At 33.2% G+C, this 27,523-nt stretch overlaps 6 protein-coding genes across 6 annotated transcripts; 4 read left to right on the plus strand and 2 right to left on the minus strand.

Annotated features, from left to right (window-relative positions):
- The first annotated feature begins 533 nt into the window (after positions 1-533).
- On the plus strand, positions 534-1,855 carry LOC123217912 (probable F-box protein At4g22030). The gene has a single exon (XM_044638987.1). It carries the CDS (start codon positions 534-536, stop codon positions 1,830-1,832), a length of 1,299 nt encoding a protein of 432 aa, XP_044494922.1. The 3' UTR covers positions 1,833-1,855.
- Positions 1,856-4,392: 2,537 nt separating this feature from the next.
- LOC123219771 (probable F-box protein At4g22030) lies at positions 4,393-5,753 on the minus strand. Its single transcript, XM_044641751.1, has one exon. It carries the CDS (start codon positions 5,684-5,686, stop codon positions 4,445-4,447), a length of 1,242 nt encoding a protein of 413 aa, XP_044497686.1. The 5' UTR covers positions 5,687-5,753; the 3' UTR covers positions 4,393-4,444.
- A 3,944-nt stretch (positions 5,754-9,697) lies between these two features.
- LOC123217911 (probable F-box protein At4g22030) lies at positions 9,698-10,975 on the plus strand. The gene has a single exon (XM_044638986.1). The coding sequence runs from the start codon at positions 9,698-9,700 to the stop codon at positions 10,970-10,972; it is 1,275 nt and encodes a 424-aa protein (XP_044494921.1). The 3' UTR covers positions 10,973-10,975.
- A 3,336-nt stretch (positions 10,976-14,311) lies between these two features.
- LOC123219784 (probable F-box protein At4g22030) lies at positions 14,312-15,671 on the minus strand. Its single transcript, XM_044641770.1, has one exon. The coding sequence runs from the start codon at positions 15,603-15,605 to the stop codon at positions 14,364-14,366; it is 1,242 nt and encodes a 413-aa protein (XP_044497705.1). The 5' UTR covers positions 15,606-15,671; the 3' UTR covers positions 14,312-14,363.
- Positions 15,672-19,577: 3,906 nt separating this feature from the next.
- Positions 19,578-20,873, plus strand: LOC123219800 (probable F-box protein At4g22030). Its single transcript, XM_044641788.1, has one exon. The coding sequence runs from the start codon at positions 19,578-19,580 to the stop codon at positions 20,850-20,852; it is 1,275 nt and encodes a 424-aa protein (XP_044497723.1). The 3' UTR covers positions 20,853-20,873.
- Positions 20,874-25,043: 4,170 nt separating this feature from the next.
- Positions 25,044-26,419, plus strand: LOC123219829 (probable F-box protein At4g22030). Its single transcript, XM_044641823.1, has one exon. The coding sequence runs from the start codon at positions 25,069-25,071 to the stop codon at positions 26,365-26,367; it is 1,299 nt and encodes a 432-aa protein (XP_044497758.1). The 5' UTR covers positions 25,044-25,068; the 3' UTR covers positions 26,368-26,419.
- Positions 26,420-27,523: the final 1,104 nt, after the last annotated feature.

A 27,523-nucleotide genomic window follows, 5' to 3' on the forward strand; every position in this document is an offset into this window, starting at 1 on the left:
TTCAAGAAAAAATTAAAAAATGTTTTTTGGGATAAAAAAGAGAAAAATCAATAGAGAAGATGAATTTATTGACAATATTCTAACAAATAAATTGAGACGAGCCATATTAACTCAATCTTTATATGGATTACCTTTGCTCAAACTCGGATCACATCAAACCTTAGTAATAGGTTTATTTACTGAGTAAATCAACTGGGTCAAATTATCCAAATATTAGTATTCCAAACAAGTGTCCTTACATAATAAACCAAAAATATAGGGACGAAAGAAAATTCTCACAATGAAAATGGCAGTTTGCAAACGATTCAAAAAGAGAAATTTTAAAAAACTTTGACCAACCAGGAAAAGTTCAGCCTTGGGCCAAGTCATGCAGCAGGTCAATATTACAATCTAGGACTTTTCTTTTGCTAATTTTTATATTGAAATTCATGGCTATAAATACGTTCGTCCATGGCATCTCCTGCTTGCGTTCTCATCCTTCACAAACTCGAAACAAATAGAACTCAGAAATACAGCTTCTATAGGTAACATTAATGGCCTCTTTACAAGTTTCAAATCTACTGTTGTCTTGCTCGTCATCTTCTTCTTCACATAAAATTAATGCTGCTATATCTGTTCCAAAACTTCCGAGAATCCGATTCTCACCTCTGAGAAAACCAAGGACAGACTTGGCTGAGGAGCTGAAGGTGAGAGATTATGGATACAGAAACTTAAACCCAGTAGAAAGGAATCTCCCTGGCACAACAATACAAGAAGAAAACAGTTTTGATGACTCTACAGTTAATTCTACGGTGGTGATTGCCCAACTCCACGCCATTTTAGAGGCGGTTGCTGATAGAGTTGAGATGCACTACAACATCGGCCAGCAACGGGACAACTGGAACACGCTTCTCCTCAACTCTATCAACATGATTACTCTCACTGCTGCCACCATGGCTGGTATTGCTGCAACTGGCGGCGCGGGTGTTTCGCTTCTGGCTTTGAAGTTATCTTCCACGCTCTTGTTCTCCGCGGCCACAGGGATGATGGTTATCGTGAACAAGATCCAGCCGTCACAACTTGCTGAAGAACAACGTAACGCAACAAGATTGTTCAAGCAGCTCCAGGGAGAAATACAAACTCTACTTTCTCTAAGGGTGCCTGGCGAAGAAGATGTGAAAGATGCAATGGAGAAAGTTTTAGCGCTAGACCAAGCCTACCCACTTCCCCTGCTAGGTAAAATGATTGAGAAGTTCCCTAAAACATTTGAGCCAACTGTTTGGTGGCCATTAAATCAGTCTCAGAGAAACAACAAAGTATACAGAAGAGACATGAAGATGGAGAGAAACGGATGGAGCGAAGATCTGGAATGGGAAATGAGAGAGATTATTCAAGTGTTGAAGAGAAAAGATACAGATGATTACATGAGACTAGGCAACTTGGTGTTGAAGATAAACAAGATTTTAGCCATCTCAGGGCCATTACTCACAAGCATTGCAGCAGTTGGTTCAGCTTTCGTGGGGTCTCCTCACGGGTCATGGGCTGCTGTTCTTGCGGTGGCTGCAGGTGCATTAGCCACCTCAGTAAACACTTTGGAACACGGTGGGCAAATCGGTATGGTATTGGAGATGTACAGAAACTGCGCTGGCTTCTTCACACTCTTGGAAGAATCAATCGAATCCACTCTCAATGAAAGTGAAGTAGAGAGGAGAGAAAACGGAGGGATGTTTGTACAAAACGTAGCTTTACAGTTGGGAAGAAGCACATCACAGCTGAGAGATCTTGCCGAAAAATCAATCTATTCTCGCAGTAATGGAGGAGAGATTGACGAATTTGCAAGCAAACTTTTCTGATTTTGTACAATATGAACATTTATTCATTGACTAAACGTATTCTTTAATTCGTTCTGTACATGGACAAACAAATTATTTGTACAATTACGTAAGGAGAATTGATTAAGACGTTAATATACATGCTCCATGCATATTTATTATTCAATAAAGAAAAAAAGAGGCAAATATATTAAAATAATCAACGGGTGTTTTAGGATATTACTCTATCGTTAAATCAATATTATTTTCTTCTGTTTTTTACATCCTTTTTAAATGAATTAAAGAATACGATTGAATTAATAAAACAAACAAAGAGAAAGAATGGGTGTGATATATCCTAATTAACTTGAAACATAGTTACAATAAAAAACTTAATGCAATAAAACTCTATACATCTAATTTTAAATAACTAATGACAGTGTATTATTATAAGATTGTAAGGTTTTGAATTAAAAATAAAATAATATATAATCATATGATAACATATCATTTAAATACTTAATCAACTATTAAAAATTGAATACATATATTATTGTTCAAATCAACATTATTTTAATATTTTCTCGCATGACGTCTAAAGTGGTGTAAATGCTAACTATTTTCTTGTAAGTCCAATAATTAATTAGAATGATTACTATTAATGCTACGAGGGATGTTCAAAATTATCTGATAACTGAATCGAACTGATTTTTGAACCGAAAACCAAATTAGAAAATAGGTTATTCAAAAAATCGGTTTGGATATCAATTCAAAAATATAGAAAAATTGATTTTTCGATTTGGTTATCAGTTTATCTAATTTTTAAAACTGATTAACCGAACAAAACAGGTTTTTAAAAATTTTTATAAAATATTAAATATATTTTCAAAAAAATTAGAAAAAATAATAAAATATGATTTTATTTTTAAATTATGTTCAAAAATTGGTTAACTGAAAATTTGGTTCAGTTAATTGATATTTTCGATTCAGTTCAAAATCGGTTAATTTTTTAATTGGTTTGATTTCGCTTCATGATTTTTTTTAAACTAAAAATTTGGTTCAATACAAAAAGTTGAAAACCGGTTCAGTTAAGTGATTTTAAACACCCCTAAATGCTACTCAATAGTTATCTAATTTATGCGTTGCATACCTGAATGACAAGTCACCTGTGATATTGCTACAATCAATATTATTTCGGTACTTGAATGGCAAGCCATCTCATTTCGGTACTTGAATGTTGCAGTGAATCTCAACCCTCCTACTGCCACCAGATAAGTTTGCCCGCTGTGAAACTTGCTAGAAAATTATATTGTATTTCAGAATGTAAATATACACCGTAAAATGAAGTTCTCAAGTACTCAACTTGTTTACCTGATTTGATTTAGATCAATTTGTTCTCGGAACTCAAATGAGTTTTAATCATAATTTGAACGAGTTTTAGTTATGGTTTGAATCAAATTTGAATTTATTTATTTTATTAAAATGATCAAATTTATTATTGTAATTTAAACCTATCAAAAAATCAAATTAGATCTAACTGTAATAAGATTGGTATGATTTATCATATTACGACCTATAAAAAAATGCAGGTTATAGCGTACCGTACCAATTTACGAATTTTAAAGATTTGGAACACAACCACAATATAGTAGGTCATCTCTGTCTTCATAGGACTTTTAACAGATAAACCCACCAAAAATTAGTTTTTAATTTTTGCAATCCATACCAGAATGACCATAAGTTTTTCCATGAGAGATGGATGGCAGAGTTGTGTGGGCTGTACCAACTCTAGTCCGATGTAGGTTTTAAAATAAATATTACCCCCAATTAATCACATCCATCATCGACGCCTGGGCTTTTTTTTTTAACTTCAAGTCATGTTTCTATGAGTTTGGCTACTATTATTAAATTTAGTGGGAGCATTGTGCTTGGCAACTGGCTCTACTCTCACACAACACAAGCAGCCATCCACCTAAAGGAAATAACTTTAAAACTTAGAAGTTATTTAATTTATCTTTTGCTCAGATGTATTGGAATGAGAGATGGTTTTATATTTGGTGAATTTTTTTTTCAACTCCTAATTAAGTGAAATACCATAGACACGAATATTTTGTCATGTTTCGAAGATAGTTAAAGAACATATTCTTCTTATATAGACTATATGGTTGAGTACTGCAGATGATATTATTTATCTAAATATAAATAGGGAAATCCACAATGATTTTAAGATACATATGCCAACTGTTAAGAATAACCACCGCTATAAAATGTTCAAGGTGTGAGGGTTTCCCAAAGTGTTAGGCCTAAACTATTTAATTCTCAAGATTCTTATTTAAAGGGTAAGAGAGATAAGTAATTCTTAAGTACTTTTCTAACCTTTGTAGAATTTGTTTTTTCTTGTATAGTTATACTTTTATCATAATAAGTTTTTTTTGAAGAAATATAAACTCAAACTCGACTTTCACAAAAAAACTAAAAGAGAAAAGAGGTCATAATTCTCAACACAAAGAGAAAATTAAAAGAAGCATTAAACTAATTGAGAAATAAAATCAATCAATTGAATGATTCTATGCACGAAGTCACTTAATTATAAACAAAACTGTTAAGTTGTCATGATGCTATATGCAACTATACTAATTTAGCAAAAGCATCCATCAAAAGAGCTTGCTTGCAAATTCTTCAGTGGCCTCGTGAGTACCATTATTTGAAGATGATGCTGCAAGATTCCTGAGTTCTGATAAACTTCTTCCCAATTGCAGAGCTACCTTCATTTCCAACAATTCTCCATTTTCTCTTCTCTCAGCATCCCTCTCACCGATATTCGACTCTATAGTCTCTTCCATAAGCTTGAAGAAACCGGCATTGCCACGGTACATCTCAAACACCATCCCAACTTGCGCACCGTGCTCGAATGTGTTTATGACACTTGCCATGGCTCCGCCAATAACTCCCACCAATACACCCCACGAACCAAGAGAGCTACTATTGCCCACAAAGGCTGAACCAATGGCTGCAAGTCCGGTCAACACAGGACCAGAAATCGCCAACATTTTGTTCAGTTTCAAAGCTTGGTTACCCAACTTTAAGTAATCATCCAAATCTTTCCTTTGCAAAACCTCAACAATGTTTCTCATTTCTTCTTCCAGTTTTGAACTCCAAGCATTCCCATTTATCTTCCCTTCACGCCATTGCTTTCGCCTTTGTTGAGGCCACCACACTGAAGGCTTAACACTGGAAGGGAACTTTTCGATCATTTTGTTGCCGAGTAAAGGAAGAGGGAATGACTTGTCAAGCGCCAAAACTTTCTCCATGGCGTCATTCACATCAACGACAGTTGGGTTGCCTAGAGCCACGACTGTTTGAAGCTCTCCGTGAAGCTGCTTGTACAATCTGGCCGCATTTCTTTGTTCTTCAGCGAGCTGAGATGGTTGAATAGTGTTCATCATCACTAACATGCCAGTGGCCGCGCCATAAAGAATGATGGAAGAAAGCTTGAAAGCCGAAAAACCCGAGCCATCTACACCACCTGTGGCTGCAATTCCTGTCATCAAAGAAGCAGCGAGAGTGATTGCATTAATGGATGATAAAAGCAGATGGTTCCAGTTGTTCCTTTGCTCTCCAATATTCTTATGCATCTCAACTCTATCAGCTACAGCCTCCATGATTTCATAAAGCTTAGAAATCACTCCTGAATCAGAACTATCCACTCTAACTCTTGCAGAGTTATTCGTAATACTGATATTGGATCTGGACTGTTTCTCCAAATGGGTATTATTTGGAAGCTTTGGAAGAGAAAGATGATTCAAACTCAAACGGAAATCTGGTGCATTCATTGTGGCTCTAACGTCTACTCTCCTGTGAGAAAACATGAAGCTTGAAGCTTGAGCTGTTGCCATTTTTTCTATCTCTAAATCACAGTAGTCTCTTTCTAATTTTTCTGGTTTTATGTGCACGAATACGAGAGTGAATTGAATTGGGTTTGAGATATGAATGTTGAGTTGTGTGATATTTATACAAACAAGGTGTGTGGTTGACAATCAAAGCCATAGAAAAGGTCTATCTTTGAAAATTGAACAAGTTTATGGCTTAAACCTTTGACCTCTTCGATGGTTGTGCATTGAATATTAATTTTCTCAAGCACCTTCAAGTTCCCGCGCTACTTTTGACTTTCAACAGCCATTCTCGGGGAAACCTTCAAATACGGCTGGTGAAAAAATTTGTAGTAACCAGGAGTATATTGAATCACTAAGAAATTTAGTGTTAAAAATAAAGACAAGACAATTAATAAGTAAACAATTCATTTTTAACGTAATTCGATTGAAAAAAAACTAAGAACATATATTTGCAGTGATGATACATCTAAGCGATACAAAAGTACTATTGCAATATTTAAATGTTAATCTGAGTATTAGGGGACTTTTGATTCTGGAAATGTTTTAGTATTAAAATTAAAAAATTACTCAAAAGATAGATTACTTTAAATATTGTTGAGTATAAATTATTACTATGTAGATATAAATAATTATTGTGTTTGGTTAGAGATAATAAAAAAATATTAGTATATTATTTTACTTAAATATATTTAGATATAATTATTCTAAAATATTTTTTAGTTATTTGTTATATTAATTGAAAATATGATTATTTTTATCCTACAAAAAATTAATAAATAAATTATATATTATAATAAAATCAAGATTAACTTGATAATATTTTAATAAATAAGATGTAAGTAATAATAAAATTACTTTTTATATTATTTGTCATATTACTATTAATAATAGAAGATTATTAGATTATTTTATTACTTATAAACTAAACAAAGTAATATAAGTAATAAAAAAATAGATCTACTACAACAGACCATTCCCCATTTCTGCTAAACAGATTAAATAAATAATTGTTTTGTTCACAGTTAATATTATAATTTTTAAGTTCTGCTTGCAAATTTGCATGACAATATATTTCACCAATTGTAGTTTACTCATTTCCTCCCGTCGGCTACCTTCAATGTTTATTTTCAAGGTAATGTCTCTGTATATGATATGCTTCTACTTAAACATTTGTTTAATACATTTTAGTGTTCTAAGAGATTTCTACAAGATCCTCATGTCAATCTCAAAATTTTTTCATTAAGACACAATTCGAAATCAATTTGAATTCATAAGAATTAGTTCCAGATCAATTTGAAATCAGTGGGCTAAAACTCAAGTTTAATGTGATAATAATTTAATTTTTAGTTTTCCTTTGGGTTAGTTTGAATTTAAATATTTAAATTGATTTAAACTTAATTTGTTTAATCTAAACTCATATTTGAATTCGAATAATTTGAATCAAATCCAATTTTATTTGGAGGAGAAATACATAGAGTTCTCATGAAGTTAGCACCTGTTTATTCATATGATCACTATCTAAAATGTCATGTATATGATTAATTATACATCGCGTTCACAAACGGTCAACTGGATATATTAATAAAAGAATAATAATGCATATCAACTTACTTATGAGAACTAACTGCCAGACCAAATTGATTGCTTGCTTTTAGTCCAAAATAATGGCGTCTTTGCTTGCATATTTTATAGAATATATAGGACACTTGAAACCACAGTATTTAAAGCTTGAGTAGCTATAGTGTAGAAATGACAATTTTAATTTGAATTTAGGATTACAATCCACTCTAACCCTAAAAAGGAGGTGATTTTCTGATAGAAACGGGATAGGGATAGAGATAGAGATAAAAAAAATCTCTATAATTGGAAACGGGTCGGGGATAGAGATATATTTGTTTCATCCCTGCTCTGCCCTTTTATATTAATATATTTATTTAAAATATTGACGATCTCCATAGTTTACGATTATTTATGTTTTTTAAATTTATTTAGTTTTTTTGTACATATTAAAGCTGTTAATTTATGATATTTGTAACATTTGAAATAATAAGTTGGTTTTAATTTTACTTAATTTTGTTATTTAATATATTTATATTATGTTTAGAAAGTATAAAGAGAAGATTTTCCCTTATGGGTATAGGAACGGAAAGTGGATTTTTCTTTCTAAGAAGGAAACAGGGAATCTTTATCATCTTTGTAATAACGACTGAGATTGATATCCCCTATAAGGACAGAGACGAGGATTGAGATCTCCTCATCGCCCCTCTTTATTGTCGTCTCTACTCTAGATTTAATAACTAGATAGTTTTGCATTGAGGTGTATTAATAAAGACGTTGATCCACTTTTCATGTATGAAGGATCTAAAATTTCTAACATGATTTATCTAAGATCCGGTCAAAACCCATAAGATTTTTAACATGGTTGAGTTCTTGATCCAAGATCCTTTTGAACATGGTGGTTGCCATTTGAAGTCTACTATACATGTATAATGCAAGCAACATGTTCATGCATACTTTATTTATTTGCTTAACTTTCTAATGAAGAATTTTTACGGAGTCTCTCATAATCCAATCTTCAATATGAGATTACACAAGCGTTTACGTCGACAGAGGATCATCATGGATGAGATGAAAGGAAGTGAGTCATGCGGAAGAAACTTATCTTGACTGGAATTTTATGAATTTTCTAGTTAGTGATTGTGAAGGAGGAAGATAGGCATCCTATAGGCAAAGTCATCCCGCACAACGTGCGGGTCAATATATTTTTCAACATGCATACCGTTTCTTATTAATGCTTTCAGATATAGTTTGTTACGCTATAATTAATATTCATTCTGTGAATTTCCATTCACAATCTCTGTGAAACACAGTTATAATCAAAGACCATTCAGATAACTTCTTCACAAGCTAAAAATACAAGGTAATTAAATACGAGTAGATAGCACAAATTTGCTTGAACAAAAGAAAGTTGACAACTCTAGGAATTCCTCGGCGGCAGTGCAAGTTCATGGCATCTTAAAGGCTGTTGCTGACAGAGTTGAGATGCATTACGACACCGGCTAACAACGTACGCGATAACTGAAATGCCCTTTCATTGAACTATATCATTATGATTACCTTCACTGCCGCCACCAGGGCTGGTGTTTTGGCAACTGGTGGGAAAGACATTTCAATTGTTATTTTCAAATAGAGTAATACCATACGTATAAACAAATTATATAAATTTAATTGTATAAACTAAATTTATCTATATAAATAAATAATTATATCATTTCACTATAAGTTGTCATAAATTTATGTAATTCATTAATATAATGCACGAAAGCAAGTTCAAATTTCAATAAAAAAAATATAACAATAATGTGTTGTATAATAGGCATGGGTGAATTCTATTCAAATTTAATTAAAATAAATATATTAATTTAAAGTTAATTTGAACATAAAACTATTAATTTAATATCAACTTTAATTTATTTGATTAACGATAAGGTTGCCTTATAAATCATTTTAAAAGAAAAAGAGTTCTTACGTATTAAAAAAAATTATTAAAGAAGAAATTAAAAAAAAGGGTTAAAAAAAGATGAAATTGTTGGCATTGGCAACATTCTGTCAAATCAATTGATTTGAGCCAAATTGACTCAATCTCTACCTAGGGCTACCCCTTACTCAACCCAAAATTATTTACAAAACATTAGTAATTCAAACAAGTGTCCCCTTGTATTTAACCAAAACGGTAGAGACGACAAGGAAGTTTCACATTGAAAATTACAGTTTGCAGAAAAGTCAAAAGGAGAAATTTTAAAAACCCTTGGCCAACCAGGAATAGTCCAATCCTGGGCGAAGTCATTCAGCAGGTCAATATTTCAACCCGGGAATTCTTTCTTTTACCAAGTTCTACGCTAAAATTCATGGCTATAAATACGTACGTCCATGGCAGCTCCTGCTTGCATTCTCATCCTTCACAAACTCAAACCAAATAGCAATTCAGAAAAAGAGCTTCTATAGATACCATTCATGGCCTCTTTACAAGTTTCGAATCCACTGTTATCTTGTTCTTCTTCACATATAATTAACTCTGCTATATCTGTCCCAAAACTTCCGAGAATCCGGTTCTCACCTCTGAGAAAACCAAGAAGAGACTTAGCTGAAGAGCTCAAGGTGAGAGATTATGGATACACAAAGACTGTCCCTGCCACAAGAATACAAGAAGAAAATGATTTTGATGACTTTACTGCTACTAATTCTACGGTGGTGATTGCCCAACTCCACGCCATTTTAGAGGCGGTTGCTGATAGAGTTGAGATGCACTACAACATCGGCCAGCAACGGGACAACTGGAACAAACTTCTTCTTAACTCTATCAACATGATCACTCTCACTGCTGCCACCATGGCTGGTGTTGGCGCAACTGGCGGCGCGGGTGTTTCGCTTCTGGCTTTGAAGTTATCTTCCACGCTTTTGTTCTCCGCGGCCACAGGGATGATGGTTATCGTGAACAAGATCCAGCCGTCACAACTTGCTGAAGAACAACGTAACGCAACAAGATTGTTCAAGCAGCTCCAGGGAGAAATACAAACTCTACTTTCTCTGAGGGTGCCTGGCGAAGAAGATGTGAAAGATGCAATGGAGAAAGTTTTAGCGCTAGACCAAGCCTACCCACTTCCCCTGCTAGGTAAAATGATTGAGAAGTTCCCTAAAACATTTGAGCCAGCTGTTTGGTGGCCATTAAATCAGTCTCAGAGAAACAACAAAGTATACAAAAGAGACATGAAGATGGAGAGAAACGGATGGAGCGAAGATCTGGAAGGGGAAATGAGAGAGATTATTCAAGTGTTGAAGAGAAAAGATACAGATGATTACATGAGACTAGGCAACTTGGTGTTGAAGATAAACAAGATTTTAGCCATATCAGGGCCATTACTCACAAGCATTGCAGCAGTTGGTTCAGCTTTCGTGGGGTCTCCTCACGGGTCATGGGCTGCTGTTCTTGCGGTGGCTGCAGGTGCATTAGGCACCGCAGTAAACACTTTAGAACACGGTGGGCAAATCGGTATGGTATTGGAGATGTACAGAAACTGCGCTGGCTTCTTCACACTCTTGGAAGAATCAATCGAATCCACTCTCAATGAAAGTGATGTAGAGAAGAGAGAAAACGGAGGGATGTTTGTACAAAACGTAGCTTTACAGTTGGGAAGAAGCACATCACAGCTGAGAGATCTCGCCGAAAAATCAATCTATTCTCGCAGTAATGGAGGCGAGATTGACGAATTTGCAAGCAAACTTTTCTGATTTTGTACAATATGTACATTTATTCATTGACTAAAAATATTCTTTAATTCGTTCTGCACATGGACAAACAAATTATTTGTACAATTATGTAAAGAGAATTGATTAAGATGTTAATATACATGCTCCACGCATATTTAATTTTACATATATATAATAAAAGCAACAATGGGAGATTACAAAATTGATCGATGAGGTCAAAAAAGAAGTCTGTCATAGGGAAGAAACTTACCTTGACTGGACTGTTATGAATATTCTTGATAGTGATTGTCAACGAGGAAAATGACCGTATTGGCAAAGTCAACCCGCACAGGTCAATATATTTTTCAACATTCATACCGTTTCTTAGGATTACTTTTCAGATATAGCTCATTGTGCTATAATAAATACTCATTCTGTTTGTCCATTTCCATTCACAATTTTTATAAAAGACTGTTAAAAACTCAAACAAAAAAAAATATTTTTACATATAATAAATTATATATAAGTGTGTAGATTATACTTTAACATAAACCAATTGGTTTGTGTAATATAAGTTTCGATCTTTATACTTATAGGTCAAATATTTAATATTTCGATATAGTATCAGAGCACAAACCAAACGGCCAAATATTTGATATTTCAATACGGTATTAAAACACGAGCCAAATAACGAGTTTAACAGCCTAAAATGTTCTCAGATACAAGTGACATAATATCAGAGCACGAGACAAACAACGAGTTTAATAGTCTAAAATATTCTTTAATACAAGTGATAATGCATCTAACCAAAAATCGACTGAGTCAAACTGCGGATCAAACAACCTATGGTGGTTGCAGGTTTAACAACCTATGGTGGTTGCAGGTTTAACAACTTATAGTGTTCTTAGATACAAGTGACAACGCACTTAGCTAAACGACGGGTCTAACACTGTATGGTTATTGCGGGTTTAATAACCTAAAGTGTTCCTAGATACAAGTAACAATGCATTCAATCAAAAATCGATTGAATCAAATGATGAGTCTAACAACTTATGGTAGTTACACTTGAGTAATGGTGTTTAAAATTCAAATAAAAAAAAGAGAGTCTCACATATAATAAAATTGAGTAAAATGCGTAATATATAAGTGTGTTGATTGAACCTCAACACAAGTCAATTAGTTTTTTTTAACAGCGTAAAATATTTTTGGATACAAGTGACAATACACTTAGCGAAAAACTGACTGAATCAAACAGTGGGTCTAGCAGCGTATGGTGGTTGCAGGTTTAACAATCTAAAGTATTTTTAGATACAAGTGACAATACACTAAGTCAAAAACCACTAAGTCAAATGACGAGTTTAAAAGTATATGATGATTGCACTTGAACGGGGGTGTTAGAGATTTAAATAAAAAGACAAAGAGTCTCACATTTAATAAAATTGAGTGCTAAATGTGTAGATTAAACTTTAACACAAACTAAGTGATTTTGTACAATATAAATTTTAATCTACACATTTATAAGTTGAATATATCTTTTAACGTACGGTTACCATTCAGATGGCCTTTTTACAAACTTCAAATGTCTTGTTTGCTTCTTCTTCTTCATTTTGTTCTCCGAATAGAATAAACTTCAAAAAAATTAATAAAATATTGAATATATTTTCAAAAAATTAGAAAAAAAATAATAAAATATGATTTTATTTTTAAATTCTGTTCAAAAATAGGTTAACTGAAAATTTGGTTAAGTTAATTGATATTTTCGATTCAGATCAAAATCGGTTAATCTTTAAATTGGTTTGATTTCGCTTCATGATTTTTTTTAAACTGAAAATTTGATTCAGTTCAAAAAGTTGGAAAACCGATTCAGTTAAGTGATTTTAAACACCCCTAAATGCAACTCAATAGTTATCTAATTTATGCGTTGCATACTTGAATGGCAAGTCACCTGTGATATTGCTAGAATCAATATTATTTCGGTGCTTGAATGGCAAGCCATCTCATTTCGGTACTCGAATGTTGCAGTGAATCTCAACCCTCCTGCTGCCACCAGAGAAGTTTGCTCGCTGTGAAACTTGCTAGAAAATTATATTGTACTTTATAATGTAAATATGCGCCGTAAAATGAAGTTCTCAAGTACTCAACTTGTTTACCTGGTTTGACTTAGATCAATTTATTCTCGGGACTCAAATGAGTTTTAATCATAATTTGAACGAGTTTTAGTTATGGTTTGAATCAAATTTGAATTTATTTATTTTATTAAAATGATCAAATTTATTATTGTAATTTAAACCTATCAAAAAACTAAATTAAATCCAACTGTAATAAGATTGGTATGGTTTATCATACTACGACTTACAAAAAAATGTAGATTCTAGCGTACTATATCAATTTACGAATTTTAAAGATTTGGAACACAACCACAATATAGTAGATCATCTCTGTCTTCATAGGACTTTTAACAGATAAACCCACCAAAAATTAGTTTTTAATTTTTGCATCCATACCAGAATGATCATAAGTTTTTCCATGAGAGATGGATGGCAGAGTTGTGTGGGCTGTACCAACTCTAGTCCGATGTAGGTTTTAAAATAAATATTACCCCCAATTAATCACATCCATCATTGACGCCTGGGCTTTTTTTTTAACTTCAAGTCATGTTTCTATGAGTTTGGCTACTATTATTAAATTTAGTGGGAGCATTGTGCTTGGCAACTGGCTCTACTCTCACACAACACAAGCAGCCATCCACCTAAAGTAAATAACTTTAAAACTTAGAAGTTATTTAATTCATCTTTTGCCTAGATGTATTGGAATGAGAGATGGTTTTATATTTGGTGAATTTTTTTTCAACTCCTAATTAAGTGAAATACCATAGACACGAACCTTTTGTCATGCTTCGAAGATAGTTAAAGAACATATTCTTCTTATATAGACTATATGGTTGAACACTGCAGATGATATTATTTATCTAAATATAAGTAGAGAAACCCACAATGATTTTTAGATACATATACCAACTGTTAAGAATAACCACTGCTATAAAATGTTCAAAGTGTGAGGGTTTTCCAAAGTGTTAGGCCTAAACTATTTAATTCTCAATATTCTTATTTAAAGGGTAAAAGAGATAAGTAATTCTTAAGTACTTTTCTAACCTTTGTAGAATTTGTTTTTTCTTGTATAGTTATACTTTTATCATAATAAGTTTTTTTTGAAGAAATATAAACTCAAACTCGACTTTCACAAAAAAACTAAAAGAGGAAAGAGGTCATAATTCTCAACACAAAGAGAAAGGATTAAAAAGTAGCATTAAACTAATTGAGAAATAGAATCAATGAATTGAATGATTCTATTTACGAAGTCACTTAATTATAAACAAAACTGTTAAGTTGTCATGATGCTATATGCAACTATACTAATTTAGCAAAAGCATCCATCAAAAGAGCTTGCTTGCAAATTCTTCAGTGGCCTCGTGAGTACCATTATTTGAAGATGATGCTGCAAGATTCCTGAGTTCTGATAAACTTCTTCCCAATTGCAGAGCTACCTTCATTTCCAACAATTCTCCATTTTCTCTTCTCTCAGCATCCCTCTCACCGATATTCGACTCTATAGTCTCTTCCATAAGCTTGAAGAAACCGGCATTGCCACGGTACATCTCAAACACCATCCCAACTTGCGCACCGTGCTCGAATGTGTTTATGACACTTGCCATGGCTCCGCCAATAACTCCCACCAATACACCCCACGAACCAAGAGAGCTACTATTGCCCACAAAGGCTGAACCAATGGCTGCAAGTCCGGTCAACAAAGGACCAGAAATCGCCAACATTTTGTTCAGTTTCAAAGCTTGGTTACCCAACTTTAAGTAATCATCCAAATCTTTCCTTCGCAAAACCTCAACAATGTTTCTCATTTCTTCTTCCAGCTTTGAACTCCAAGCATTCCCATTTATCTTCCCTTCAAGCCATTGCTTTCGCCTTTGTTGAGGCCACCACACTGAAGGCTTAACACTGGAAGGGAACTTTTCGATCATTTTGTTGCCGAGTAAAGGAAGAGGGAATGACTTGTCAAGCGCCAAAACTTTCTCCATGGCGTCATTCACATCAACGACAGTTGGGTTGCCTAGAGCCACGACTGTTTGAAGCTCTCCGTGAAGCTGCTTGTACAATCTGGCCGCATTTCTTTGTTCTTCAGCGAGCTGAGATGGTTGAATAGTGTTCATCATCACTAACATGCCAGTGGCCGCGCCATAAAGAATGATGGAAGAAAGCTTGAAAGCCGAAAAACCCGAGCCATCTACACCACCTGTGGCTGCAATTCCTGTCATCAAAGAAGCAGCGAGAGTGATTGCATTAATGGATGATAAAAGCAGATGGTTCCAGTTGTTCCTTTGCTCTCCAATATTCTTATGCATCTCAACTCTATCAGCTACAGCCTCCATGATTTCATAAAGCTTAGAAATCACTCCTGAATCAGAACTATCCACTCTAACTCTTGCAGAGTTATTCGTAATACTGATATTGGATCTGGACTGTTTCTCCAAATGGGTATTATTTGGAAGCTTTGGAAGAGAAAGATGATTCAAACTCAAACGGAAATCTGGTGCATTCATTGTGGCTCTAACGTCTACTCTCCTGTGAGAAAACATGAAGCTTGAAGCTTGAGCTGTTGCCATTTTTTCTATCTCTAAATCACAGTAGTCTCTTTCTAATTTTTCTGGTTTTATGTGCACGAATACGAGAGTGAATTGAATTGGGTTTGAGACATGAATGTTGAGTTGTGTGATATTTATACAAACAAGGTGTGTGGTTGACAATCAAAGCCATAGAAAAGGTCTATCTTTGAAAATTGAACAAGTTTATGGCTTAAACCTTTGACCTCTTCGATGGTTGTGCATTGAATATTAATTTTCTCAATTACCTTCAAGTTCCCGCGCTACTTTTGACTTTCAACAGCCATTCTCGGGGAAACCATCAAATACGGCTGGTGAAAAAATTTGTAGTAACCAGAAGTATATTGAATCACTAAGAAATTTAGTGTTAAAAATAAAGACAAGACAATTAATAAGTAAACAATTCATTTTTAACGTAATTCGATTGAAAAAAAAACTAAGAACATATATTTGCAGTGATGATACATCTAAGCGATATAAAAGTAGTATTACAATATTTAAATGTTAATCTGAGTATTAGGGGACTTTTGATTCTGGAAATGTTTTATTATTAAAATTAAAAAATTATTCAGAAGGTAGATTATTTTAAATATTGTTGAGTATAAATTATTACTATATAGATATAAATAATTATTGTGTTTGGTTAGAGATAATAAAAAAATATTAGTATATTATTTTACTTAAAGATATTTAGATATAATTATTCTAAAATATTTTTTAGTTATTTGTTATATTAATTGAAAATATAATTATTTTTATCCTAAAAAAATTAATAAATAAATTATATGTTATAATAAAATCAAGATTAACTTGATAATATTTTAATAAATAAGATGTAAGTAATAATAAAATTACTTTTTATATTATTTGTCATATTACTATTAATAATAGAATATTGTTAGATTATTTTATTACTTATAAATTAAACAAAGTAATATAAGTAATAGAAAAATAGATCTACTACAACAAGCCATTGCCCATTTCGGCTAAACAGATTAAATAAATAATTATTTTGTTCACAGTTAATATTATAATTTTTAAGTTCTGCATGCAAATTTGCATGGCAGTATATTTCACCAATTTGTAGTTTACTCATTTCCTCCCGTCGGCTATCTTCAATGTTTATTTTTAAGGTAATGTCTCTGTATATGATATGCTTCTACTTAAGCATTTGTTTAATGCATTTTAGTGTTCCAAGAGATTTCTATAAGATCCTCATGTCAATTTCAAAATTTTTTCATTAAGACACAATTTGAATTCATAAGAATTAGTTTCAGATCAATTTGAAATCAATGGGCTAAAACTCAAGTTTAATGTGATAATAATTTAATTTTTAGTTTTCCTTTGGGTTAGTTTGAATTTAAATATTTAAATTGATTTAAACTTAATTTGTTTAATCTAAACTCATATTTGAATTCGAATAATTTGAATCAAATCCAATTTTATTTGGAGGAGAAATATATAGAGTTCTCATGAAGTTAGCGCCTCTTTATTCATATGATCAGTATCTAAAATGTCATGTATATGATTAATTATACATCGCTTTCACAAACGATCAACTGGATATATTAATAAAAGAATAATAATGCATATCAACTTACTTATGAGAACTAACTGCCAGACCAAATTGATTGCTTCCTTTTAGTCCAAAATAATGGCGTCTTTGCTTGCATATTTTATAGAATATATAGGACACTTGAAACTACAGTATTTAAAGCTTGAGTAGCTATAGTGTAGAAATGACAATTTTAATTTGAATTTAGGGATTACGATCCACTCTAACCCTAAAAAGAAAGTGATTTTCTGATAGAAACGGGATAAGACATTGGGACAGCGATAGAGATAAAAAAAATCTCTGTAATTGGGAACGGGTCAGGGATAAGGATATATTTGTTTCATCCCTGCTCTGCCCCATTATATTAATATATTTATTTAAAATATTGACGATCTCTATAGTTTTAGATTATTTATACTTTTTACATTTATTTAGTTTTTTTGTACATATTAAAGCTGTTAATTTATGATATTTGTAATATTTGAAATAGTAAGTTGGTTTTAATTTTACTTAATTTTGTTATTTAATATATTTATATTATGTTTAGAAAGTATAAAGAGAAGATTTTCCCTTATGGGTATAGGAACGGAAAGTAGATTTTTCTTTCTAAGAAGAAAACAGGGAATCTTTATCATCTTTGTAATAACGACTGAGATTGATATCCCCTATAAGGACAGAGACGAGGATTGAGATCTCCTCTTCGCCCCTCTTTATTGTCGTCTCTACTCTAGATTTAATAACTAGATAGTTTTGCATTGCGGTGTATTAATAAAGACGTTGATCCACTTTTCATGTATGAAGGATCTAAAATTTCTAACATGATTTATCTAAGATCCGGTCAAAACCCATAAGATTTTTAACATGGTTGAGTTCTTGATCCAAGATCCTTTTGAACATGGTGGTTGCCATTTGAAGTCTACTATACATGTATAATGCAAGCAACATGTTCATGCATACTTTATTTATTTGCTTGACTTTCTAATGAAGAATTTTTACGGAGTCTCTCATAATCCAATCTTCAATATGAGATTACACAAGCGTTTACGTCAACAGAGGATCATCATGGATGAGATGAAAGGAAGTGAGTCATGGGGAAGAAACTTATCTTGACTGGAATTTTATGAATTTTCTAGTTAGTGATTGTGAAGGAGGAAGATAGGCATCCTATAGGCAAAGTCATCCCGCACAACGTACGGGTCAATATATTTTTCAACATGCATATCGTTTCTTATTAATGCTCTCAGATATAGTTTGTTACGCTATAATTAATATTCATTCTGTCTGTGAATTTCCATTCACAATCTCCGTGAAACACAGTTATAATCAAAGACCATTCAGATGACTTCTTCACAAGCTAAAAACACAAGGTAATTAAATACGAGTAGATAGCACAAATTTGCTTGAACAAAAGAAAGTTGACAACTCTAAGAATTCCTCGGCGGCAACGCAAGTTCATGGCATCTTAGAGGTTGTTGTTGACAGAGTTGAGATGCATTACGACACCGGCTAGCAACGTACGCGATAACTGGAATGCCCTTTCATTGAACTATATCATTATGATTACCTTCACTGCCGCCACCACGGCTGGTGTTTTTGCAACCGGTGGGAAAGACATTTCAATTGTTATTTTCAAATAGAGCAATACCGTACGTATAAATAAATTATATAAATTTAATTGTATAAACTAAATTTATCTATATAAATAAATAAATAATTATATCATTTAATTATAAGTTGTCATAAATTGATGTAATTTATTAGTATGTTGCACGAAAGCAAGTTCAAATTTTAATAAAAAAATATAACAATAGTGTGCTGTGTAATAGGCATGGGTGGATTTTATTCAAATTAAATTAAAATAAATATATTAATTTAAAGTTAATTTGAATATAAAACTATTAATTTATCATCAAATTTAATTAACGGTAAGCTTGTCTTATAAATATTTTAAAAGAAAAAGAGTTCTGACATATTAAAAAAATATATATTAGAGAAGAAATTTAAAAAAAAAAAAAAGGTTTAAAAAAAGATGAAATTGTTGGCATTGGCAACATTCTGTCAAATCAATTGAGTTGAGCCAAATTGACTCAATCTCTACCTAGGGCTACCCCTGACTCAACCCAAAATTATTTACAAACGGTAGAGACGACATGAAAGTTTCACATTGAAAATTACGGTTTGCAGAAAAGTCAAAAGGAGAAATTTTAAAAACCTTTGTTCGACCAGGAATAGTCCAATCCTGGGCCAAGTCATTCAGCAGGTCAATATTTCAACCTAGGAATTCTTTCTTTTACCAAGTTTTACGCTAAAATTCATGGCTATAAATACGTACGTCCATGGCAGCTCTTGCTTGCATTCTCATCCTTCACAAACTCAAACCAAATAGCAATTCAGAAAAAGAGCTTCTATAGATACCATTCATGGCCTCTTTACAAGTTTCGAATCCACTGTTATCTTGTTCTTCTTCACATAAAATTAATGCTGCTATATCTGTCCCAAAACTTCCGAGAATCCGGTTCTCACCTCTGAGAAAACCAAGGAGAGACTTAGCTGAAGAGCTCAAGGTGAGAGATTATGGATACACAAAGACTGTCCCTGCCACAACAATACAAGAAGAAAAAAATTTTGATGACTTTACTACTACTAATTCTACGGTGGTGATTGCCCAACTCCACGCCATTTTAGAGGCGGTTGCTGATAGAGTTGAGATGCACTACAACATCGGCCAGCAACGGGACAACTGGAACAAACTTCTTCTTAACTCTATCAACATGATCACTCTCACTGCTGCCACCATGGCTGGTATTGCTGCAACTGGCGGCGCGGGTGTTTCGCTTCTGGCTTTGAAGTTATCTTCCACGCTTTTGTTCTCCGCGGCCACAGGGATGATGGTTATCGTGAACAAGATCCAGCCGTCACAACTTGCTGAAGAACAACGTAACGCAACAAGATTGTTCAAGCAGCTCGAGGGACAAATACAAATTCTACTTTCTCTGAGGGTGCCTGGCGAAGAAGATGTGAAAGATGCAATGGAGACAGTTTTAGCGCTAGACCAAGCCTACCCACTTCCCCTGCTAGGTAAAATGATTGAGAAGTTCCCTAAAACATTTGAGCCAGCTGTTTGGTGGCCATTAAATCAGTCTCAGAGAAACAACAAAGTATACAAAAGAGACATGAAGATGGAGAGAAACGGATGGAGCGAAGATCTGGAAGGGGAAATGAGAGAGATTATTCAAGTGTTGAAGAGAAAAGATACAGATGATTACATGAGACTAGGCAACTTGGTGTTGAAGATAAACAAGATTTTAGCCATCTCAGGGCCATTACTCACAAGCATTGCAGCAGTTGGTTCAGCTTTCGTGGGGTCTCCTCACGGGTCATGGGCTGCTGTTCTTGCGGTGGTTGCAGGTGCATTAGCCACAGCAGTAAACACTTTAGAACACGGTGGGCAAGTCGGTATGGTATTGGAGATGTACAGAAACTGCGCTGGCTTCTTCACACTCTTGGAAGAATCAATCGAATCCACTCTCAATGAAAGTGATGTAGAGAAGAGAGAAAACGGAGGGATGTTTGTACAAAACGTAGCTTTACAGTTGGGAAGAAGCACATCACAGCTGAGAGATCTTGCCGAAAAATCAATCTATTCTCGCAGTAATGGAGGCGAGATTGACGAATTTGCAAGCAAACTTTTCTGATTTTGTACAATATGTACATTTATTCATTGACTATACATATTCTTTAATTGGTTCTGTACATGGACAAACAAATTATTTGTACAATTATGTAAAGAGAATTGATTAAGTTGTTAATATACATGCTCCATGCATATTGAATTATGCGTCAAACCTTGGGTGGGAAATAGTCTTTTGGCCTAAATAAGATTGCTTACTATTAATGCTACTCAATAATCATCTTATTTCTGTGTTGAATAAGAAGCCACCTATCATAGTAATATGAGAATGACAGTCATTTGGGTTCACAATATTCACAAGATTGACCTTTTCTCCTTTACTATATCAACAACCCAAGTCCTGCTTTACTGTATCACTTACATCCCATCTTCTAGGAAGAAAGAAAAGTTCTTTTAATTATTTTGTAAGCAAGATGGCAATCAAAATATGAAATAAAATGTACAAATTATATGTGTGCTTCAGGGTTTCAAAGTAATGAACCGTCAAGAAACAAATCAAGTGAAAAAGAAACTGAAAATCAAAATCATCCACACAAAATAAGATAGATTTGCAATATTCGATTAATAATACCTAATTTCATGACTGCATTAGGTTTCTTCCTTATTCTAGGGTTGCAAGATATTTATATAAGAAATCAAGACAAGGAAATTACGTGTAAACCCCTTCAAGGGGTTATGCCCTTTGACTCTGGTTGCAAGACTAAGCCCCCCCACATCAGTGGAATTTTTCATTAAAAATAACATTTATTATATTGGAGGTGAATTCTTGCACATATTAGATTATATAGACATTCTCACAAGTTTTTGAATCGTCTAAGCTTCAAACTAGTTCAACGCATGAGGTCGTAGTCGACCGTGTGAAGTTCAAAGGCATGGAGTTGAATGACAAATGAAACTCTTTATGAAGTCGCTGAACAAATGTAGCAGCAGAGATAACAAGTTAGGAAGAAAATTGGTTGCAAGGATGTTATGATAAAAAATGTCAGAATTTTAGACCTTGTCTTTGCTAATTTGACACTAACTAAGTTGGCTCAATCTCAAAAATCGATTTAATTTTATATGATTCAAATTTGTTTCAGTCAAACTTGAAATTAGAAGGTTGGTTTGTTTTTCAAAATAAACTTAACTTCAGTTAAAAGGAGGTTGATTTACTTATTCTGACTAATGACTTTATTCAAGTTACATCAAATAACTATTAAAACAATATTGTTTTGTTTAATATTATATAAAATAACATTTTATCAATGAGTTATGAACTCAAACCATAAGTTTGAGCTATAAATAAGAATCACAAATCTGAAATATAAACTCGCACTTAGATTCAAACTTCAATTACCCTTCACTGTGGCTCAACAAACTCAAATTTTTTATTTTTTATTTAAGTCAAACTTAAGTCGGAGTGCTCTGATTCGGCTCAATTCGTATCCGGTCTTCTTAAAATTTGTTATAATTAAAACTTAGAAACTGATATGGTGAGTTCAAGTCTATACAATATTACTCGTTTTCTTTTAACGTCATGTTTTCGGAGGCTGTTATACATATATATAATAAAAGCAATAATGGGAGATTACAAAATTGTTCACATCAACAGAGGATCACCATCGATCAGGTCAAAAAAGAAGTCAGTCATAGGGAAGAAACTTTCCTTGACTGGATTTTTATGAATATTCTTGATAGTGATTGTGAACGAGGAAAATGGCCGTATTGGCAAAGTCAACCCGCACAGGTCAATATATTTTTCAACATTTTTACCGTTTCTTAGGATTACTTTTCAGATATAGCTCGTTGTGCTATAATAAATACTCGTTCTGCTTGTGAAATTTCCATTCACAATATTTGTAAAACACACTGTTAAAGACTCAAATAAAAAAAAATTTATATATAATAAAATTGAGTAAAATAAATGATAAATAAATATGTAAATTAAATTTTAATATGAATAAATTAGTTTTGTATAATATAAGTTTCGATCTCTATACTTATAGGTCAAATATTTAATATTTCAATATAGTATCAGAGTACAAATCAAACAACCAAATATTTAATATTTCGATACGGTATTAGAGCACGAGCTAGATAACGGGTTTAACAGTATAAAATGTTCTCAAATACAAGTGACACGATGTCAGAGCATGGGACAAACAACGAGTTTAACACCTTAAAGTATTCCTGGATACAAATGATAATGCATCCAACCAAAAACTGATTGAGTCAAACTATGGATCAAACAACCTATGGTGGTTGCAGGTTTAACAACATATAGTATTCTTAGATACAAGTGACAATGCACCCAGCTAAACGGCGGGTCTAACAGGCTACGGTAGTTGCGGGTTTAATAGTCTAAAGTGTTCCTAAATACAAGTAACAATATATTCAGCCAAAAATCGACTTAATCAAATAACGAGTCTAACAACTTATGGTTGTTGCACTTGAGCAATGGTGTTGAAAACTCAAATAAAAAGAAAGAAAGTCTCACATATAATAAAATTGAGTAAAATGAGTAGTATATAAGTGTGTAGATTGAACCCCAACACAAGTCAATTGGTTTTGTTTAACACCCTAAAGTGTTTATAGATACAAGTGACAACACACTTGGCGAAAAATCAATTGAATCAAACAACGGATTTAACAGCCTATGGTGGTTGTAGGTTTAATTACTTAAAGTGTTTTTAGATACAAGTGATAATGTACTCAATCAAAAACCGTTAAGTCAAATGACGGGTCTAAAAGTCTATGATGATTGTATTTGAGCGGGGATATTGGAGACGTAAATAAAAAGACAAAGAGTCTCATATCTAATAAAATTAAGTAAAATGAATGGTGAGTGTGTAAATTGAATCTTAACACAAGCCAAGTATTTTTGTGTAATCTTTACACTTATAGATCGAACGTATATTCCAAAGTACAGTTATCATTCAGATGGCCTTTTTACAAACTTCAAATGTCCTGTTTGCTTCTTCTTCTTCTTCTTCATTTTGTTCTCCGAATAGAATAAACTTCAAATATCTGTCCCAACACTCCCACGAACCAGTCTGAGGATAAGGGATAGCAAAAATACAAGTTCAATATATACCAGTACAAATTTGCTTGAACATACCAAAGAAAGTTGACATTTTGACGAATTCTATGGTGGCAGGCCCAGTTTATGCAGCAACATCGGCCAGGAATGTACGTGATAACTGCAATGCCCTTTTATTGAACTGTATCATTATGATTACTCTCACTGCCGCCGCCATGGCTGGTGTTGCGGCAACTGGTGGTAGGGCAGGCGTTTCAAATGTTATTTTCAAATGCAGTACGATCCACGAAAGCAAGTTCGAATTTCAATGGAAAATATATTACTTTAAGCATACGATATATATTTATTGCATAAATTAATAGGTATCTCCAAATGTTATATAATACTTCAGTAAACAATGACGAAAAATTCAATAAAAATTTGTAAAATTATTCATTTTTAACAGAGAAGAACTAAATTTTCAATGAACGAGATAAGCTCAAGCTATTGAAACAAAGAACTACATTTTCCTCCCTTTAGTTTCTCTTTATCATGTAGACCCCCATTTCAATTGCTATCATTTGAAAAATGTCCATGTAAATTCAAATCATTTCCTGTGACTTCAGTCTAAACATATTTTAGTCGAAACATAATAATAAGAAAATAAATTTTTATATTTTATCTTGTCTTTTCAAATTAAAATTCTTATTCTCAATAATTATTTTTTGCAGAAGAATCAATAGAAAAAATGAATTTGTTGACAATATTTCAACAAATAAATTGAGATGAACCGGATTAACTCAATCTCTGTAAAGACTACCTTTACTCAAACTCGGATCGCATCAAACCCTAGTAATAGGTTTGTTTACTGAGTAAATCAACTGAGTTAAATTATCAAAATATTAGTATTCCAAACAAGTGTCCTTACAGAATAGACCAACAATATAGGGACGAAAGAAAATTCTCACAATCAAAATGGCAGTTTGCAAACGATTCAAAAAGAGAAATTTTAAAAAACTTTGACCAACCAGGAAAAGTTCACCCTTGGGCCAAGTCATGCAGCAGGTCAATATTCCAATCTAGGACTTTTCTTTTGGTAATTTTTATGTTGAAATTCGTGGCTATAAATACGTTCGTCCATGGCATCTCCTGCTTGCGTTCTCATCCTTCACAAACTCGAAACAAATAGAACTCAGAAATACAGCATCTATAGGTAACATTAATGGCCTCTTTACAAGTTTCAAATCTACTGTTATCTTGCTCTTCATCTTCTTCTTCACATAAAATTAATGCTGCTATATCTGTTCCAAAACTTCCGAGAATCCGATTCTCACCTCTGAGAAAACCAAGGAGAGACTTGGTTGAGGAGCTGAAGGTGAGAGATTATGGATACACAAACTCAAACCCAGTAGAAAGGATTCTCCCTGGCACAACAATACAAGAAGAAAACAGTTTTGATGACTCTACAGTTAATTCTACGGTGGTGATTGCCCAACTCCACGCCATTTTAGAGGCGGTTGCTGATAGAGTTAAGATGCACTACAACATCGGCCAGCAACGGGACAACTGGAACACGCTTCTCCTCAACTCTATCAACATGATTACTCTCACTGCTACCACCATGGCTGGTGTTGCTGCAACTGGCGGCGCGGGTGTTTCGCTTCTGGCTTTGAAGTTATCTTCCACGCTCTTGTTCTCCGCGGCCACAGGGATGATGGTTATCGTGAACAAGATCCAGCCGTCACAACTTGCTGAAGAACAACGTAACGCAACAAGATTGTTCAAGCAGCTCCAGGGAGAAATACAAACTCTACTTTCTCTGAGGGTGCCTGGCGAAGAAGATGTGAAAGATGCAATTGAGAAAGTTTTAGCGCTAGACCAAGCCTACCCACTTCCCCTGCTAGGTAAAATGATTGAGAAGTTCCCTAAAACATTTGAGCCAACTGTTTGGTGGCCATTAAATCAGTCTCAGAGAAACAACAAAGTATACAAAAGAGACATGAAGATGGAGAGAAACGGATGGAGCGAAGATCTGGAAGGGGAAATGAGAGAGATTATTCAAGTGTTGAAGAGAAAAGATACAGATGATTACATGAGACTAGGCAACTTGGTGTTGAAGATAAACAAGATTTTAGCCATCTCAGGGCCATTACTCACAAGCATTGCAGCAGTTGGTTCAGCTTTCGTGGGGTCTCCTCACGGGTCATGGGCTGCTGTTCTTGCGGTGGCTGCAGGTGCATTAGCCACCACAGTAAACACTTTAGAACACGGTGCGCAAGTCGGTATGGTATTGGAGATGTACAGAAACTGCGCTGGCTTCTTCACACTCTTGGAAGAATCAATCGAATCCACTCTCAATGAAAGTGATGTAGAGAAAAGAGAAAAAGGAGGGATGTTTGTACAAAACGTAGCTTTACAGTTGGGAAGAAGCACATCACAGCTGAGAGATCTTGCCGAAAAATCAATCTATTCTCGCAGTAATGGAGAAGAGATTGACGAATTTGCAAGCAAACTTTTCTGATTTTGTACAATATGTACATTTATTCATTGACTAAACGTATTCTTTAATTCGTTCTGTACATGGACAAACAAATTATTTGTACAATTACGTAAGGAGATTTGATTAAGACGTTAATATACATGCTCCATGCATATTTATTATTCAATAAAGAAAAGAGGAGGCAAATATATTAAAATAATCAACGGTTGTTTTAGGATATTATCTTCTTACTGTTTTTTACATCCTTTTTAAATGAATTAAAGAATACGTTGAATTAATAAAACAAACAAAGAGAAAGAATGGGTGTAATATATCTTAATTAACTTGAAACATAGTTATAATAAAAAACTTAATATAATAAAACTCTATGCATCTAATTTTAAATAACTAATGATAGTATATCATTATATGATTGTAAGGTCTTGAATTAAAAAAAAAAAATATATAATTGTATTATAATATATCATTTAAATACCTAATTAGATATTAAAAATTAAATACATATAATATTGTTTAAATCAATATTATTTTAATAATTCCTCGCATGACGTCTAAATTGGTGTAAATGTCAACTATGTTCTTGTAAGTCCAATACTTAATTAGAATGATTACTATTAATGCTACTAGAGGTGTTCATAATTATCCAGTAAATGAATCAAACCAATCTTTGAACTAAAAACCAAACCAAAAAATAGGTTATTCGAAAAATCGGTTCAAATATCAGTTCAAAAATATAAAAAACTGGTTTTTCAATTTAGTTACCTGTTTATCTAATTTTTAAAACTGATTAACTGAACCGAACAGGTTTTTAAAAAATTTAATAAAATATTAAATATATTTTCAAAAAAATTAGAAAAAAATAATAAAATATGATTTTTTTTTTAAATTCGGTTCAAAAATCGGTTAACTTAAAATTTGGTTAAGTTAATTGATGTTTTAGATTCGGTTCAAAATTGGTTAATCTTTAAATTGGTTTGATTTTGGTTCATAATTTTTTTCAAACTGAAAATTTGGTTCGATTTAAAAAGTTGGAAAACCGATTCGGTTAACTGATTTTGAACACCCCTAAATGCTATTCAATAGTTATCTAATTTATGCGTTGAATACTTGAATGGCAAGTCACCTGTGATGTTGCTAGAATCAATATTATTTCGGTACTTGAATGGGAAGCCATCTC

This window comes from Mangifera indica, chromosome 6, assembly GCF_011075055.1.
Source record: "Mangifera indica cultivar Alphonso chromosome 6, CATAS_Mindica_2.1, whole genome shotgun sequence".
Lineage (NCBI taxonomy): Eukaryota > Viridiplantae > Streptophyta > Magnoliopsida > Sapindales > Anacardiaceae > Mangifera > Mangifera indica.